This window comes from Gymnogyps californianus, chromosome 1, assembly GCF_018139145.2.
Source record: "Gymnogyps californianus isolate 813 chromosome 1, ASM1813914v2, whole genome shotgun sequence".
Lineage (NCBI taxonomy): Eukaryota > Metazoa > Chordata > Aves > Accipitriformes > Cathartidae > Gymnogyps > Gymnogyps californianus.
In genome coordinates this window covers 41,241,110-41,260,066 of record NC_059471.1, presented here as the reverse complement: position 1 = coordinate 41,260,066, position 18,957 = coordinate 41,241,110, and the positions used below count along the sequence as shown (strand labels likewise).

Below are 18,957 nucleotides of genomic sequence, written 5' to 3'. Positions count from 1 at the left end.
AAGTTGGAAATATTTAGGGGAAAATCAGAACATTTAGCAACTATTCTCTCTCCCAGAAACTGTAGGAAAAATTATTAAAAGTAGTATCTTGCTAATGGCTCCATATAGGCAAATGAGAGAGCACAGTAATTTTAGTATTTCTTTTTTGACTTCAATTTATGAGGTTAGCAATAACACTGCAGTGATGCAGAATGGTATGTGCAAATGTTTGCATGAATTAGTGGCCCTTTAAAATTTATTCTGATCCTACGGAAGGCAGGCAGGCATTTATTACAGTATTCCTTATTATTGAAGAAAATTTTACTTGATGAGTAAGATATCCTTTTGTAGCCCAAAATAAATTTTGAAGACGGGATGGTTAAGAAGTTGTATTTCCTTACCTGTTAGAACTGCGATGAAATAACTCTTAAGAAATCAGCAAGGTGTGAGTTTTATTTAAATTGTACACTCAGTTGATTCCCATTCCCTAGGTGTGTAACTCATATGTACAGTTAACATTACCTCAATTACAGTATGGTCACCTTTAACTCTCCTTCTCTTGGAGCTAGTTATTTCAGTGAATCTGGGAGTGACAAATCCCATTCCTTGCACTCTGCCCAATGCCTAGATCTGTGCAGGAAACCTTTGCTGCTGCTGACTGACAGTCCTTCTTTAGCCTAGCCAAAGTACATTTTTTCTTTCCCTTAGTGCTCTCAGCCTGATATAATCGTAACCTTCTCCAAGTCGATGTTAATATTCATTCATTTAGGGTATGGAATCTTATGTCCCTCCTTAAATACCTCCTGTGGCTGGACATGCTATTTAAAACCCTGGGCTTGTTAATAAAGTATGATATGTGAGGTCTCAGTTCATTCTATTTTAAGTTTACGAAAAATACAATTTCAGATCTACAGTATTGTAACATTTGAAAAATGCTGACTTGTTAAAGGTAACCATTGCAAATTTCTGCAGAGAATGCTTTGAGGACATTTGCTTTTAGAAAAACATCAGGTTTTAGGCAGAAGAAATAGTTCTTATAACTCCATCTAAATTATTTCTTCCATGTTAGTGCTACTTTCAGAGGACTCTGGAGGTGTTTAAATGCCCACATAATAAATTTGATGTGGGTTATTGGTGCCTCACTTTAAACTTGGGATCAACACAACACTTTATTTTTCAAAACCAAATTTGCAAATAAAATGTAGCAGTTAGTTAGGTTTTCATTCACTGACTGGGTTCCTTGATTTTCAGGCCATGCCATGGAGGATCAGAGTGGTATTCCCTCAGGGTCCTTTTTTATCATACACAGTGTCAGAGGGAAATTAAGGGAACTACAGAAAGCTCCAAAATGGAAACATAGCAACATTTCCACTGAGCCTGTTTCTATCCTGCATTTCCAGTAGCAGGGTTATGCACTGAAATATGAGAGTTTATTTTCTTACAAAAAAGAATATGTACTGTCCAGTGTAGCAGTTGATGGTCTTGTTATCTATATAAATATCTAAACCTCATTTGAATCCTGCTGGGCTCTTAGCTTCAGTGATGTCTTGAAAGAATATGATAAAACATGCTTCCTTACACCAACTTTCTCTTCTCTTGGGAATGAGCTACTCTTTATTATGAGAAGGAATTCACCATGGTCTTCTGGCTCTGACAGACCTGATCAAATACCTTCCTACCAGAAGTGGCCAGCCTCTTATTCCCTGGGATAGAAAAAATGTGCTTCTCCCTCTCCACTCTATTAATAGTGTTTAGATACTAATGGATTGGTCTTGCGAAATTGAATTCATACCTGCTGACAGCTACCAGCTCAGGCTTGATTCAATCAGCCATATAGATCATTTATGGACCATGGACAGATTCAGGGCAATGCTTCTTCAAAAATAAGTAAGAAAGTATGGTATGAACTCTGTATAAATCCACATCAGACTTATAACAGGTAGGTTGAAGTAAAAGTAATTTAGAAAAAGATTGGTGTACATTGCAGGAATATGCAGATTAATGAAGTAATAAGGACAGAGGGCCAGATCCTCAGGGCATTATAAATCATCATCACTTAGCTGAAGTTACTGAAACTATGCTGATTTACACCACCTACAGAATTGATCCAGTAGCAAATCCTTAGTGATAATGTTGGTGTTTTCTCCTGGTAACGGAGCTGCAGGCATCAGGGATGACAGTTGGTTTGTGGGGCAAGTTTAGAACAGAATATAGAGAAAAGACAACATGCCTATTTACAGCATGTGGGGAACTTAAGGCTGGAGAAAACCTTCTGGAGTCTCTGTGTTCAGTTCCTTTTTACTGTTGCAAGCAATGACATCTTATCATCCCATTCAATTTTTTTCTTAGAAAATAAGTGGTTAGTCGAGGCAGAATGATATTTTAAGCACCACTTTACTCTGAAAAACAGATTGAATGGAACTTTTATCACATGCTGCCCTCTGGTCTCTTTTATGATCACTTTTGCATCTTTCATTTGAAGAAAGAAAATTATGTATTAAAAGTGGTTTTTTTTGTTTGTGGAGGGTTTTTTTCTTTGGTGATGTGGTTTTGGGGGGAGTTGGTTGGGGTTTTTGTTGTTGTTGTTGTTGTTGTTTCTTTTTCTCCCCCCCCTCCCCCCCCCCCCCCCCCCCCCCCTTAATGCTATTGTTAACCCTGTAAAGCTGGGAGAGTTGTGGAAGAACAAAGTGGATGGTCTTCTAGTTCATTCATCTTTCAGAATGTTAATAATGTTCTCTTTTCAGAGTATATTTTTGTAAAGGCTGCGGGACCTATATACACTGCCTATGTAGCTAGAATTGGTAGCATTGAGGAACATGATATGAATGCACTACAGCTAGTAAATTGCCTTGATGCTGCTTTGTACTGCAGCGTGGAGCTACACTTAACTTACCATCTGAAATATCTGCTGGGAATGTCCAGCATACCCCAGTCCACTGTGCTGTGTCTACTGAGCGAGGAATTTTGTCTGCCAAATCTTTAGTGCTGGCAGCAATATACGAAGCCAGAAGGACAACAGCTTGGCTTACAAGTAGCATGCTGAGTCTGCAAGGACCAGATAGATTGAAAGACTGTCTATTGACTTGTAAATTCAGAAAATTTTGATAGTGAATCCTGTGGCATATTGAAAATGCAAAAGTGTTCTATGCTGTTTATGAATGTAATTTACAGAATAAGATTACACTTTAGGTGAACACCAGCTTTTTATGCAGAAGTTCTGAATAAACTCTGAAAATTTTTGATTAGTAATGAAGTGTAACTTCAGCTCCAAAAACATTTGAAATTGTGCGTTGCTGTTTTTAGCTAGAGATTTTTACTTGCTTCAGACAGTTACTAGAGGAGTGCATATGTGCCGATGTCGTGCAGAGCCGGGGGGAGATGTGAGAGAAGGAGAGAAAGGAGGGCTTTTCTAATCTTCCAAAATGCAGTTCCTGATAACTGATAGAGAAGATAACATGGATAAGCATTTGGTGTTCATTCTCTAAGCTCAATCAGTTTTATCTGAATTTATCAAAGTTTCCCTATCTCCAGAGAAGAATGAAAATGAACATTTTGCTGAGAAATGTTTTATGATATTTCTAGATGTATTTTTTTTTTTTCCTGGCTAACTTTGAGAGCCTCTGCGGTCTCTTTTCCTGATGTTTATCAAATTCAGTTAAGGTACCATCAAATCTTTGCAAGGCAATGTATACAGAAATTTACCCTTATGAGAGACTAATAAAAGTTCTCAAGCTTGTTGTCTTTCCAAAACCCTGTGTTCTTATTTTCCTGATCAAATACAGCATATTGTGAATGAAAGCTGCTTTATTTATTCAGCTAAATTGTTTTGAAACAACAACAATAACAAAAGATTTCTGTGAGATGTTTTGCTGGAAAACTATATTTACTCCTTGTAGGAAAACATTGGGTCTCCTGCAGAGGAATAGTTATCAGCTGTTTGAAGTTTGGAACTAAAGCGTACTGATATTAAAGACAGCATCCCTATGGTACACAGGTTAAAACATCTTCATATTTAACTGGTGAGTTTTGGGTTTTTTTTTTGAGGGGGAAGGTGTTTTTGTTGTTGTTTGGGTGTTTTTTTGGTTTTTTTTTTAATAACAGGCCAAGGAATTCAGGTCATGAGGAAGTTCATAGCAGTAACTGCTAAATCAAGGGTTTGAGACAGGACACTGTGTCACATGCAGGAATAACAAATTCAGATGGTATTATTTTAAGTATTGGTAGTAGTGCACATGTTCACTGGCTCAGTGTTCCTGAGGAGCGTGCACCAGAGCAGGTAAACTCCTCTAAGTATTTAGGAAAGTGGCAGTGTGAAGGAGCTTCAGAGGGATATGGGCTAATTTTATAAAGTGCTACTTCCGTTATCAGACGGTTGCATTCATTACTAGAAAAAATTAGATGAGGAATGAATTGCATAGTTTCTTAAAGAGTTTGCACATATGAAAATACAATTTGGATAATGAAATCTAAATTTTGGAATCTGTTCGCTAGCTATAGTATTTAACTAATGGAAAATATTATATGTTAAATTAGCAGCAACAGCAACACCCAACAGTTATTTCAAGATATTGCCCAATAAAGGGCACTTTTTAGACTTATACAATGTAATTAAAGTGGTTAATTGAACCAAACTGAATACACCAAGGAAAATGAGATTAAATTGGTAAACTTGACTATTACATAGATATGTGAATATACTCATTATTATAGACTGAAACTCCCTTTCCATAGTACATTGCACTAATGTGAAGCTGTCCTGGTCTGCAGGGTGATGTACAAACTGTCTTCAATTCCCCTGGCTAGTACCCAGCAGTGAGAGTCTGTCTGTGGACCTACTTCTGTCTGTGGTTTATACTGTGCAAGACAACAGCTGAAACACATCTGCTGTACGTGTATGGTACAGAGTTTTTGATACTGTAGATACCAACAATTTATTTGGAACAGCACAATTCACATATGTATGGAAAATCTTAGATGCTTGGCCCAGTTGCTTTGTGATTATCTTGATTAAAAAAAAAAATTAATTAGCCAGTACAAAACACGTGCTACAAATGCACTTAAGGACATCTGCGAAAAAAAGACAAACAAGTCAAAACCCTCGAAGAATTAAATTAGGATAACAAAAAAAAAAAAGAAGAAATTCATTAACTCTACAACTTAATAGAATGTAATCTTGTAAGTCTGTGAATTTAATACCATGTTTAGTAAGAGATTTAGAACAAGTTATATGATGGAGTCACTACAGTAAATGGTGATGTAAAAGCACTGTAAAGAAAAATAAAAATCTGGAAGAGTCCATAGACAGACTAAATTTCCATGAAAAAGTCCTTATAACAGAATATTTCTATTTTATTTATTTGTTGCAATTCACCATAGTATGTTTCTTTAAAAATATAGCGACCGGGCAGTTGAGGAAAAAACTCTTATTTTGCATTGATCTGGCCTCTGCACTTTGGCTCAGGCGAATATCTGCAAGAGAGTGTTTACCCCTTTGCTGGGAGCAGCATTGGGTAGGAGGAGAGACATTGGGTAGGAGGAGAGAGGGAAGAGGAAAGTGAAAATGAAGGATGGGACTTGCCACACAACAGAGACCTGGAGTTTGCTGGGCAGAGCAGGGAACAAAGGTGCAGCCAAGCTGTAGGAGGGATGGAGGGAAAGGTTGCTCTGGTTTTTTTTCTGTTTGTTTTCTTCCCTAAGGGACAGTCACTTCTACAGTTTTTTGCAATGTGGCAAGCTATTGAAAGTTAGCTGATCTGAGAGGAAAGCATGGGGAAGAGACACAGCAGGCAAGAGAGAGATTTGTCTATAGTCTTTTCTTATTTCTGTTACATTCTGAGTTTTTTCCATGTTAGTGTATTTGTTTTTCCAACTTATTTTCTAATACAGCTCACTCTAGAGAAAAAAAAAAAAAGGAAAAAGAAAAAAAAGCTTTATTTTGCATTGCTTGTAGAGCTCACCTGAAGGAAAAGGAATGGGCAGCCTTACTTCCAAACTGTTGCTAATTGAAGTCTAGTCATAGTAAAAAAAAAAAGAAAATAACTTGTTAGAGATGCTATGCAAAAAATTCCAGATGGTGAAGCCTCAGGAACTTTTAGCCAGATTACAAGCAGTATGGATAACTGACTCCAACAGTTAGTTACCACGACACCAGCCACCACATCTGGTGACTTTCTTTCTTCCTTACCATCAAATGGGTTTGTTGTAGATGTAGGTGGAGAATGGGGCCAGACTTACTGCCAGTGCCAGTGTTTTGGGGGATTGCATGTTTCCAGCAGGGAACTGACCACTGAAGGATTTTTTTCGTTCATAAATGGATTTGCACCTGACACTTTGGGATGGTGGGTTGGGATGGCGTCAGTGTATTATCTTGGCATTTATCCTCAAAAATCCAAATCCTGTGTTAGCCGGTTTGGTGCTATGTACAGTGCCTGAGTTAATCGGGAGCAACCAGCCATGTCTGACAACCACAATAACAAGGGTGATAACTTGGAAGGTGTTTTCAGCATGTGGCATTCAGGTATTTTGACAGCATACATGCAACAATTTTGAAGTAACTTGTGTAATGCACTTTGGGAACAGTGACTGTATAGCCACTCAGTAAGGAAATATTTAGGATAATGACAGCTACAGGTGAGTTACTGGGTCCAAAAATGCTTCTGACGAAACCTTAACATATTGCAGTGTATGGGTAGATGAATATTCTAAGAATAGGACTGTAGAGTCAGCATGCATGTGGGTGTCTGTCTCTCTCTCTTTCCATAAATGCTGGATTTAGGGAAATTTTCTCAGAGTTATTCTCTCACTGGAACTGACCTTTTTAAGGCTGAAACAGAACAGAAAATACCAAACTCATTCTGCCTCCCTATGCACTCCAGTCAGTTCATAAGGGCAGGCTACTCTTTGAGAGGTATTTGAAGTAACAGGGTTATCTACCTTAGGTATTTACATGATTTCTAAAGCACTAAATTAAGAGTGGATTTTATGTATTTTATTACAAATGTAATTATATCTTCATTTAGATATAGACTGGCAATTAATGGGAGTGAAAATGCAGGATGATTTTATATAATTTGCAGCTAGACAATTCAGGGAGTTGGGTAGGGGATGATAATATGTTCTCCAGTTTTTGTGCGTAGCATATTAAGTCCAGAATGGGTTTATGGCTTAAAGCCTTTTCCAGCCATCTACGAACAGCAATTTTCATTCGCTATGATTAGGACTGAGTTTGATATGAGGTCAGCAGCTGATTCACTAAGTCGCTTGACCTCCTTTAAGTGTCTTATTTTAATACTGAATCCTGTCTTTTTTATCTTTTGCACCATCGGCTGAGTTCACATCTCTTTGTTATGCTTAGAGGCTTTTCTACTACTCGTGTTTTTGTTTAGTCAACAGTACTCCCTTTTATATATGTATGTCTATAAATACATGTGTCTATTTACAAATATCGAATTACTTCTCTTGTGACATAATACTTTGTATATTAACTGACATTTTGTCTCTAGAAGGTAAAGACAGTGCTTCCCATGGAAGAGCCAAGCTCAGGTCCCACAGATGTCTCTTATGGTGTGTCTATATCTGTGTTAAATTGCTTGATACTTACAAGGGGTCCAGAACCTTTCTTGCAATCTCTGTGCAGTCTCAACTCTGTAACAACAGAATTGCGACAAACTTGAAATTTATGTTTTACAGAACATTTGTCAAATTGACTTTCTATTTGAATTCCAAACTGGATAGGTAAGACAGAACATTTTTATTTTTTTCTGCAATTTATATTTTCAAAATACTTTGGGAACGTTGGAATGAAATTTTTAAAAGGTTGATAGCATCAGGGCAATCTGGCATGACATTATTTTATGATACTTTACCAGTCAGCCAGATTTCATACTTTTTTTTTCTGGATGTCATAACATCTTTGACTGTAGCTACATGTCAATAAGCATTACAGGTCTTTTTCTTCCAGTTTACTTTTATTACAGTTTGTGATGCTGAGAAGTCTGATATTGTGCATATACGGATTTTATTTTGGATATTCAAAGTCTGGATTATCTGGGCAGTTTTTTACTCTGTAAAATCAGTCTTACTGAAGTCAATAGGACTACTTGTGTGAAGGTAATAGTTGTGTTCTTTTTCTTTTTTATTACATATATCTATAATAGTATTAATGAATGTAATTTAGGTTATTGAACCTGGTAATTCTTTGGATGAGTTCACAAGGGCACATTGGGCTGAATGAAAAGTTGTAAAACTTTGAAGTAGTCAATAAACCAATTAGTGTATCAACAGTATATACTATTTGGCAGCAGCGCAGTAATACTGATCATGCAGCAGTCTTTAAGGTTTAATCTGGAAGAGGAATAAGATGTTACTGTTCTTTTTTATTTGTGCTGCTAATTTTTAAAAGAATAAATTGATGTGAGAGTAGTAGAAGGTAAGACAAAGTTTCTTCAAATTATTCTTTTCAAATAAATCACTTTTGAATAGGTCCTAGCTTAAAAACCAACAACAAATATAAACAATGAAAATAGTGTAATTTAAGAGATTGCTCCAACTTCTTAAAACACAATTTGTTTAGGAAATTAAAAGCCTATTATAATATTCTGAGTGCTATCAATGGAATTAAGTGAGGTTTTTATTTTCAGTAAATGACAAGTTGTGTAGCAGACTGTGCCACACCCTGCAGTTTCTCTCCCCCTCCATTTTAAGATTAAGAGCCTCAAGTATCATTAACAATCAAGGAAGACTTTCCTACAGGAACAGTATCATTACAAATAAGTAGCTTAACACCCTGTGCATGTTAATGCACAGAACAAATCCTAGCACTGATTTGCTAGCACTAAAACCCATTAGAACACTGGCCCCAAAAGGGGCAAATCATTGAAAATGTACTAATTATGAGTCAGGCTCTTCGGAAAGATTTTGGGTCAATGCCAGGCATTATTAAGATTTTCAGTAAGTTTAGACTGATTTTTTTGTTTGGTTCTCTGAAAGAAAATTGTAGGTAGCGAATTTGTTTTATGCATGCGTAAACTGAAACCTTATGGATTTATGGAAGTTTTTGTGTTAAAAGAAAATCCGTATTTAGTGAGTTCGAGTGTGCTGCTGGGATAGGAAGTGCTAGCACACTGTGCCATCTCTGAAACCTATATTCAGCCTGCGCTTGGGTCTTGAATCTGGCCCAGGTTATATCACCATTGTTACTTGCTTGTCCTTTGTCAGGAAGCTGAAAAGCAGTCAGCATAAAATAATAAATGAGTAAATGTTTACACCGATGTCATGGCTGGTGCACTGCAGACCGTCTGGGGGAGGGGGAGCTTGTCTGTGAAAAATGGACAATGTGTGAATTTATGGCTCTGTCAGGTCATTTTCATGGCTAAGGGAATGGGTATAGTGGTTATCGACCAGCGGAGAATTTATATCTAGGATTGACTATCGTTGTTCAGTACAATGGATTGTTTCTCACAAGTCTCATAAATAATGTGCAGCTTTTCATTCAAACTGATGAGTATTCCAAAAAGTTGTATTTTCTGCTCTCTCTCTGCGTGGTGTTGAAACAGTGATGACATCTTGCCACTTTCTTCTGCTGCTTTTACATATTACAGGATATATAGCGACACTGTGTCTTATCCCAGGCTGGGTCAGTGGTGGGACTGGGTTCTCCACACTTTGGCATCTCAAGATGAAAATGTTCCAGGAAGGTGGTAGCAACTGAAGTTTCTACTAAGTAAATGGGATCTTCATTGACTTCAATGAAACTTAATTCATTTTTACAGTGCTGGATAGCCTGGCAGGGTCTTTAAAGCACATATTCCTTCAAATAAGCAGAGAAAAATCATCCTATAGCTGTTTAGTCATGTATGAACTGATAAAAGCAACCACTCATAGTCAGGTAAGCTCATGCTACCTAATTTGAATAATCTATCATTTACCCTTTCGGTGAGATGACCATAGTCCTCCACTACTGTTCCTTTCAGCTGTGTTCATGGGAGCAGGTGAGAGTGAGAGGAGACAGGGAATGCTTCAAATAGTCATGGAAATTCAGTGTAGGCTTTTCCAGCCTACGTTCTTCATTCGTGAGCTGCTTCCACACAGGTAGTGGCAGAAAATGTTGACCGCAAAACTTGTGGCTTTCAGGGATTAACGGGGAAATTGGATGTCAGTGTTAGGTATCTGGAGCTTCTTCTGGTGTGGCTGTCCCTCTGTCCTCTTCAGAGCCAAGGTAATATTCACTCCTTTTCTCTGCTAACTGAGTGAGATCCCAGATCTGCCTGTCCACTTAGTGCTTGTCTAGCAACCGCGTACTGTGGCGGGCGACCTCCGTGGCGATACTACAGCTTAAGTAGACATTCCCAATGAGCTTGAAGTGAGCTTTCCTTTTGCAAGCAATGTAGGCATGGGCAGCACGGTGGGAGCTATTTCCTGAAGTGCTTACTCAGCATCTGCTAGATGGGGCAGTCCTTAATGGACTGATATAATGGATACATTATTATGTGAAAATGTGAGCAGTAGCAACTGTGGTATAGTTTACACCACAGGGGTAATATGACTCCTGGGGATTTGCACCTCAAAATACACTGAGAGCTGTGCAGGGGTTTTGGGGGATTTGTTTTGGGTTTTGGGTTTTGGGGGTGGTTTTTGGCTTTGTTTTGTTTGTTTTTCCCTTCAGCTTCATTCTCCCTCAGAACAAAGATGTACCCGTTCTTAAGATGTAAAGCTGTATCATATTGTGTTCCTCTGAGGAAGAAAATTCGTTTCTACTAATTTCTAATGCTTTACCTGTACTATTGTACCAATGAAAGTACTGCATAGGTTTATGTTAGAAGGCATTCCTCTTCATAATAAGAACAAGTTTGATTTAAAAAGGCCTGAAGTGGATAAACAAATAGGTTTTTTCCTAGTGTTTTATTTTAATTTAGTTTAGTATTCTTCAGGTGTGTTTTAACTGCTGTATATTAATTTGAATTTTTTTTCCTACGTCTTTGTGAAGGCAGTTTGTAGTTGCAGTTGCAGTAGATCACGAATCAACACTAAAATGTTTTACCTGGATTTAGAACTCTTAATTTTGGGGTTAAAGAATATTTGGATTGGTTTGGTTTGAATTATTTCTTCCTGTTGTTTGAGGAAAATACAATTAAGACTGAAGCAAGATCATTTTTGCTTAATAAAGGGAGAACAGTGCATTCGATATGTGTATCTTTATTCTCAGAGTCTCAGAAGTGAATTCGTTGAAAGGGAAAATAAACTAATGGTTCAGTGATAAAGCAGCATGCTTCCACGTGGAAGATTTAAGTTCAAGTTTACAGCTTTTTCTTCATGTTTTGGAGAAGCTGTTATTAAGTAGACATACTATAATTTCTTAACCATTTCTCCCTTGTCATACACTGAATTCCTGTAATTGAAAATGGGTGCAAAACCTTTATTCAAAGGATGAAACCTATCCAGGAGTTCCTGCACTAAGCATCTGCTGTCCCATGGCAAGGGATCATGCTAATAGAAATGCTGCAGAAGTGCAGGGTGAAACTATTTCTGAAGGTAGGTCCAATGTTAGCTGAGTGAGACATTTTTATGTTTGGAATTGGGGTTTGTTTTTAACTGTATTTTCACTTGAAAAGAGAACTTAACTGTAGCTGAACCTTAATACTTCACCAGGCTTTGCTTGTTATAGCCTGCTAGATGTAGTTCCCTCGGGAACAGGAAACTCCCCTCAGATGCCTCTGAACAGCCAAGATTTCTTTTCCTTGACCTATGGATTTGATCCCAATCAACAGGGATCCTGGAGCGCAACTGATACTCTCACCCTTGATCCATCTGGAAGCAAATCCTGCCACTATACATACAGCTGGTGGACTTAGGCAATGTATACACATAGTCTCAAGTAAAAGTCATCACTGACCTTGCTTGCTTATTTTAGCATGATCTTTTGCTATCCATTATGAAACTGAGATCAAATGCACAGTGGTGCTGAAAGCAGAAGGCCTGTCATGGACAACCAAAGTGATGTGTGTCCAGTGATGATCAGTAAAAGAGCTGCATCTTGCTAATGTGATATGGAGTTAAATATGCTTCAAGCTCCTATGTATTTGAGTGACAAAGAGGCCTTGTCATCCTTTATGAGCCTCATCCTTTATGAATTGGTATACTTTTGCCCAGTATAGTACTTCCTTGGTGTATCCCCAAGGCCAGTGTAAGTTTTGTGTTTAATCCCCCGGGTTCTATCTGTGTGTCTGAAATGCATGCCATAAGCTCTGTGAGAGCTTACATCCAGCATTTTGAACAAGCAAGCAGGATTTCTTGAATAGTACTTCATTTGTAAGAATGTCCGTGAATGGTTCCATGATCAAAATTGTGTTGGTAGCATACAAATTTATGAAGAGAAGAAAGATTATGTGTTCATGATTTATACAGAAAAATGATTTTTCTTTCTCCTGATATTTACTTGTGGGTTGGTTGTTTGTTTGTTTGTTTCCCACTAGAATAGGCTGTGTATTTAGAGGAGGCCGTAAGTATGTGGTTTTTTAATAGTACAATAGATCTGATATTGTGCCACTCATAAAAATGATATGCTGATAAAACACTGGGCTGAGATCTGGTGTTCAGTCTCTAACTTCTTTAAAGATTTTGAATAACCCTTGGTAACTCACTTATCTCTGTAATTAATTTCACAACCGTGAAGTAAAAGAGATTCTTACTTTTTCTCTTCCTTATATATTTCACTGTTAAGATTTATGAGAGAAAGATTTTTTTTCAAAACATGTTTCTATTGAACAAATTGAACTAGCTGTATCTTATCTGGGTCTTTCAGTTAATCCTCTAATTTAGTCAAATGAGAATATTAAAAATAAGAACTAGTCCTTTTTTACTGTTGTGAAACAGAAAGGAGAAATACGGTCTTTTTAAGTATAATACAAGTAGGAATCATTATTGTTATTATTTTTATTAGAGAGCTTTTTTCTTGCATTAGGATGAGGACAAATCTTACTTCTTTTTTTTGCCTTTTCCAAAGTCAAAACCACTTCACTTTTCCATTTGTATCCCATTGATCAGTTTGGTTTTTACACATAAAAAGATAGTGCTCACTAAGATTAATGTGTATTTGCATTATATAGAACAACATATACATTTTTAATGCCTTGCATTCAAATTCTAGCTTAGACTATTTTTATAGCTCTCCTTACTATGAAACTCATGTGCCATTTCATGCAGTGAATGATTCAATCTCTAAAGTCTGGTGAAGAAAATAAACATCTAACAGCACAATCAACAACGATGCTGTACCTCTCAGAACAGCAGTATTATCCTTAAATCTCAAGTTTGTCTTCACAGAACTTGATATAAAATAGTGCATTGTTTTTCAGTCTCAGTGCATATTGTTACTAAAATGAGTATTCAGGCAGCTTAGTAATGAGTAAGAGAAAAGCGAAGTTCTAGTATATTGTCCCAAAACCTAGCAAGTCCCTAAATAATCAAATATTGGGGTAAGATCTGGGAATAACTAATGATCTCTAAAATGAAGGTTCTGCCACAGCTATGTAACTTGGACACTTTCAGGGTCTGACAGCATCTGGGAAGACATTTTTAAAATTGCAGTTTTGTACCAAGACACCTACCTTTTACCATAAAAATGTGTTTTCTTTTCCTATTAAGGTACAAAAACCACTTCAGCTTCCAGCATAGCCTGCAAATAAACATTTTATTTCCAACATACATTTTCTTTTGCCTTTGAATATTGGAAGTACCCCAAAGTAGGATTTGGATTATTATATAATTTCTGGATATTAGTCTGAGAGCCAAATAAAAATGCCAGAGCTAAACTTTCTGAGATCTTTCATGCTGTTTGGCAATAGCATATGTATATGCTTCAATTTCTAAATCTTGGTGCATGCAAAATTGGAGTTTGATAATCTTGTATGACAAGCACCTATTCTGTATGCTTAGGGATCAACATTATTACTGATGTGTCTGCAATAATGATTATTAATGCTACTATTATTTTAAAATAAACATTATAGAACAGAATAGTTCAGTTGGAAGGGACCCACAACGATAATCTAGTCCAACCGCCTGTTGGACTTAACTCCCTGATATAACTCAGGCTGATGTTGAGAGAACTGGATAAATACTTAAAATAGGTAAAATCTTTATTTAAAAGGTATATATTCATAAAATGATGGAGATCATATATATACAAATAGTATTTGCAAGCGATGAATTTCATACTAACTCAAAATTCAGGGCATCTCTGGTAGCTACTTGTTGGCAAGGCCAAATTGCACAAACAACTTCAAGCTGACTGGAAAAGGGGAACAAATCCAGCAGCAAACTGTTTACCTTGCACAGATCGCTTAGTCACTCAGCTAAAGGCAGTGAAATACTTTTTGGCGCATGCTGATATAAAGATTCCCTAAAGTTAGACAAGGGTTTGAAACTAGAGCTGGATTTGTCATTTTGAATTTTTGGTGAGTTTTAATTGTGTAAATGCCAACTTCTCAAAATTCCTATTGTTTGTTATAGAAGATCAATCCTCAGCTTGCATTAGAGCAACTATTTTGATTTTCATGCGTCGCAGCCTTCCAAATCATTGTCTCAGTAAAAGCAACCTTACTCTTTTCTCTCCTCTCTCTCTTTTTTTCCTAAAATATTTTATTTTTTGGTCTTTGTTACCATGCACATATTGAGAGTTGCTACTTTCACCTATAGGAATTTCTGTGATTTTTAGTGCTACAGTACACAGCCAGCCAGCTTAATTTAAAAGACCAGTGGAGGTGTTTTGGAAGGTTTTCTACTTAAATTGATTAAGGAGTATTCAGACAATCCCTTCTGCTAGCACTTCTGTGGGATGCTGACATCTTAAACCATTGAAGCTGTTACTAAAGTGGTTGTGACTGTACCTTTGCAATGCAAAAATCTTAAAATATAAGAAAACAAATAATCACGTGAGTAATTTTAAAGGTCTTGTTGCTATTTACAAAGATGATTTTAATTTCCTTTGCACCAATTTTGTATTACTTTTTCAGATAAGTTTTTGCTGGTAGCTGATTTTAGGTTCTACTTCAGTGGTAGACATTTTTAATGTAAAAACAGGATCATTAAAATTTCAAATTTGGAAAATATACATTTCATATGATGATATTTGAATCGCTGTTATTAAAATATGGGCTGGGTTTTTTTTTTCCTTTTTCTTCTGGAACAAGACAAAAATGAAAGGCTAGCTTTGGAATCAGCAAAGTCTTAGTATGGTCTCACTTTTTATGGTGGGTAAAAATAGAAGGAATATCTTAGTAATTTTTCTTGTTTTCTTTGGGCAAACATTTTGGAACACAATAAGAGATTTAAGGAGCTGCTTAGAAAACAAGTATCAATGTAGTCAACAGATTTTACAGCAAACCGTTTGCTTGTAGAGTCCTTCGTGACCATACACCGAGACAGTATGGATAGTCAGTGTCTAGCCTGACTGCCATCTTGCTGGGGTAAATCATCTGAGCCTTTTTTCAACCATTTTTCTTAGTGATGTTTATGGATTTTTTTTTTTTGTGCAGGTAGAGAAATAGCATGTCTTTGTTGCTTTAAGGGAAGCTGAAGGCAATTATGTTGAATCAGATTTGGGAAAGACGATTGTGTATGAGTCCAGTATCACCTACAGCCAAAGTCAGAGTCCTTTTGACTTTCAATTTCTCTCTGTTGTAGTAACTTCTGTGTACTTGAGTACTGAGTCTTTTATCTCTGGCAACATTTGAGGTAGCGTAACATCGTGTCAAAAGCAAGTGGGAAATTTTGGAATGTGCCTCCAAGTCCTGGTCCGCCAAGTGCATAAGTTAGTATCTGTCCACAGTACAGACAACTGGAGAATGGAGTTGTGGGCATGGAGGAGAGATGTATTGGTGCATACTGAGAAGCTATACAAGCATAGAAGTTGTAGTCTCTGGTCCCTAGCCAAGATGAGAAGTGATATTTCTTTATAACTGTACAATTGCACTTTTTGTTTTGTGTTATGTTTCAATCTGTTTTGAGAATTAATTAGATAAATATTTCAGTGATGCAATTTTTTCAGCATGAGTGATCTCCCACACATGGCCAACCTTAAAATAGCTGCTACACTGGTTTGATGGACAGGAACATGATAGGAAAACTTAGGTTAGCTTGGAATTTGCAATTAAATAGTACGACAGCTAACTTTAAGGCCAGTGACATTAACCCAGCGCTGTATTAGGAGGAGTGACCTCAAAGAATGTGTGACATCTTATTTCAAATCATTTCCCCAGCGTCCAAGAAGATCATCTTCTCTGTGTATGCATATGTTGAGTAAAATTGAGTCCCCAGATAGTTTGTCATTATTCATTTCTGTGGAAATTGTTGAAACTGCTATTTCTCTTCAAATTTGGCACAATCTCTTGCACAGTTTAGCAGGGCTCTGTTTTCGTCACTACTATGTTTTTGTGTACCAATATACTTTATTCTTGTTCTTCAGTTACTCTATAAATGATGGATTTCAGAAAGTTTTTGAAAAATGAAAACTTAAAATTGTTCTTTGGAGGGTTAATTAATGCTTCTGTCCCTGTGTCCTCTCTACCATACATAATCTGAGATTTATTTTTGAAATACAGCACTTGAAAGTATTGCTGTGGGGCTCATACCATGCTGCCTGTTCCTCCTCTCTCCGTGGGAAGTCCTGGTTAGGCCTCAGGGTTGTCTCACACATGCACCAAATTATCATTCAGAACAAGAACACAATGAGTTGCTATTGCTCAGAGTGTTAGCTTACATTTTAGCATCCTTCAGTTGGAGGTGCTTTAATTACCACTAACTCAGTGGGCATTTTTTGTAGAATCATAAAAGTTAGGATTTGTAAAACCCTATTAGATTGTGTAGCATCAGCCTCTGCTATAACAGGAATTTTCTAGACTGATTTGAAAAAGTGGAATCTCAAATCAAGTGGCTTTTGCCTTTCACCTTACTAGACCATGGTTGTTTTGTGTGTGAAATCTGGTTTCTTTAACCTTTGTTTGTTTGCTTTCCTTGATTCTTATATTTAGCCTTCAAACAGCTTTTGTTAGGTATCTTAACTTTTTCTTGGGGTTTTAAGCCTTCACCTTAGAGGTTGATATTGCAAAGCAATGTATTAACAAGAGCTGAAAATATTATTAGATATTGGAACCCTTGGAACAGGGATGAGATAGAATTTTCCTGACTGCAGGGGAACTTACAGTTATTATTACCAACTAAGGTAGTATGCATGTGTATTTTAGTATATAAAAAAGTTTTATTTAAAAAACATCTGTGCTTTCACAATACATTAAGTAGTATGTAAAACTATCAGCTATTAGTGGATAGTTTAAAGTTGTCATATATTTTGAATTTTCTAGCGCTGATGAAATGAGATAATTGATGAGGCAATTTGCAGTACAGCATAAATATATAGCATTCATCAGATAAAAATGGTTGCTGAGGAATTATACCATATTTAGTAGCATTAACTTTTTTGCCCTTTATATAATGGCATAAAAATGCTTCTGGAATGAAAATGGGTCTTTCCTTGAAATATGTCCTCCATTAATATTGCTTGTAATTTCTGTTATGTATCACCAATTATATCTTGGCACTTTGCCTATCATAGTGGATATGCTGTTACAGTTGCAAAACCATTTCATCTAGAAGACCTGGTGGCCTGGAACAGTGCATTACGTTTACAGCAGAGAGAGAGAATTTAGGGAGAAATGCAATTTTCCAGAAACTCTTGCTAATGGAGGTTGGATGCCTACCAGAAATGATGCTAAGGAGATCTGAGGTATGAGAGAGACAGAGAGAGAGACCTTCTGCTCAGTTGCCATTCAAGCTGTAACCTGCTATGACAGTTGTCAACATTGCCCTTTCTGATTTCTCCCAGTTGTATTCCATTTATTATAAGCACTTCAAAGAGACGCCTGCTGGGGAATCCAGAGGAGAGTCACTGCAGGAGTCTGGCTAACAGATTTAGTCAAAAGTATCCTTGCCCCCTGCTATGAGCAATAATTTAATGAGCACTTCACGACAACAATATCAAAATAGGCATGCCCCTTGCTTTCAGTGGAGGGAACAGGTGAGAAGAGCGGGCTTCCAAAATGCATCCTGTGTTTTTGCAGCTGGGATCTGGGCCCCTATCTTTTTGCCGCCGTGTTACAGTGAGCAGAGAGCAGAAGTAAGTTAAAAGCTTGACCTGTTATACAGGATGCATAATGTTTGAAAGCAGACAAACACTCCAAGGTTTTCTTACTGACTCCTCAAAGATCTTTTTTTTTTTTTTCCCCCTCTTTGAAAATGAAAGCGATATGGGAAGGCCTGTATCTAAGCAGTTTTGTGTAATGTTGAAGGGAAGATGCACGTTACTAAAGCAATAGGCAAAGGGTAATGTACAAATCTCAAAACCGTTTTGTGGAATGTCAGATAAAAATGAGTGGAATAAACCAAAACAAGGCCTGCAGAGTGTGGGAGAGATCTTTAAATAAAGTTAGTAACTCTACTTATGGAATATCTGAGTGGCTTACTCTGACTGGTTTAGAGAGAGGATCCTTGTGCCTTCTACCAGTACAACCTCTTGAAACTCCATTTTGCTAGAGTGGAAAAAAATATATAGCCAAAGAATCACAAAACATTCTTTAGAAAGAAGCAATTTCCTGTCTGAGAGCAGCTGAGCATGACTGACTGTGGTACTTGTTTGGGGGAGCAACGCTGGCCCTTCATTTAAAAGGACACTTTTGAAAAGTACATTTTAACCTCAGGTGAAGCAGTGGGGCTTTACGATGCAGTAATTTTCCAAATATTCTGAAATAGTTGTTCAATGGTATCTTCTCCAAACTCAGGTAAAACAACTAAATGACTACTAAAAGGAATGCACAAAATGCACATGTGCACAGCAGAATCATCCACTCGAGTACCAAGAAAATAGCATTACCTGGTGAAGGACTATGTAGTTTTGCAAAGAGAAGGTATTTGCATGCAGGAATAGTT

General features: G+C 37.1%; 1 protein-coding gene across 6 annotated transcripts in view; it reads left to right on the top strand.

The window, feature by feature from the left end:
• The window catches only part of PCDH9 (protocadherin 9), a 688,564-nt gene that overhangs the window by 192,553 nt on the left and 477,054 nt on the right, over positions 1 to 18,957 (top strand). The window contains exon 3 of one of the 6 annotated variants that reach the window (XM_050901157.1): positions 3,952 to 3,973. The exons of the other annotated variants lie outside the window; for them this stretch is intronic. Coding sequence (XP_050757114.1) covers positions 3,952 to 3,973 — 22 coding nt within the window. The remainder of the gene's footprint in view (positions 1 to 3,951; positions 3,974 to 18,957) is intronic. 6 annotated transcript variants of the gene reach the window in all.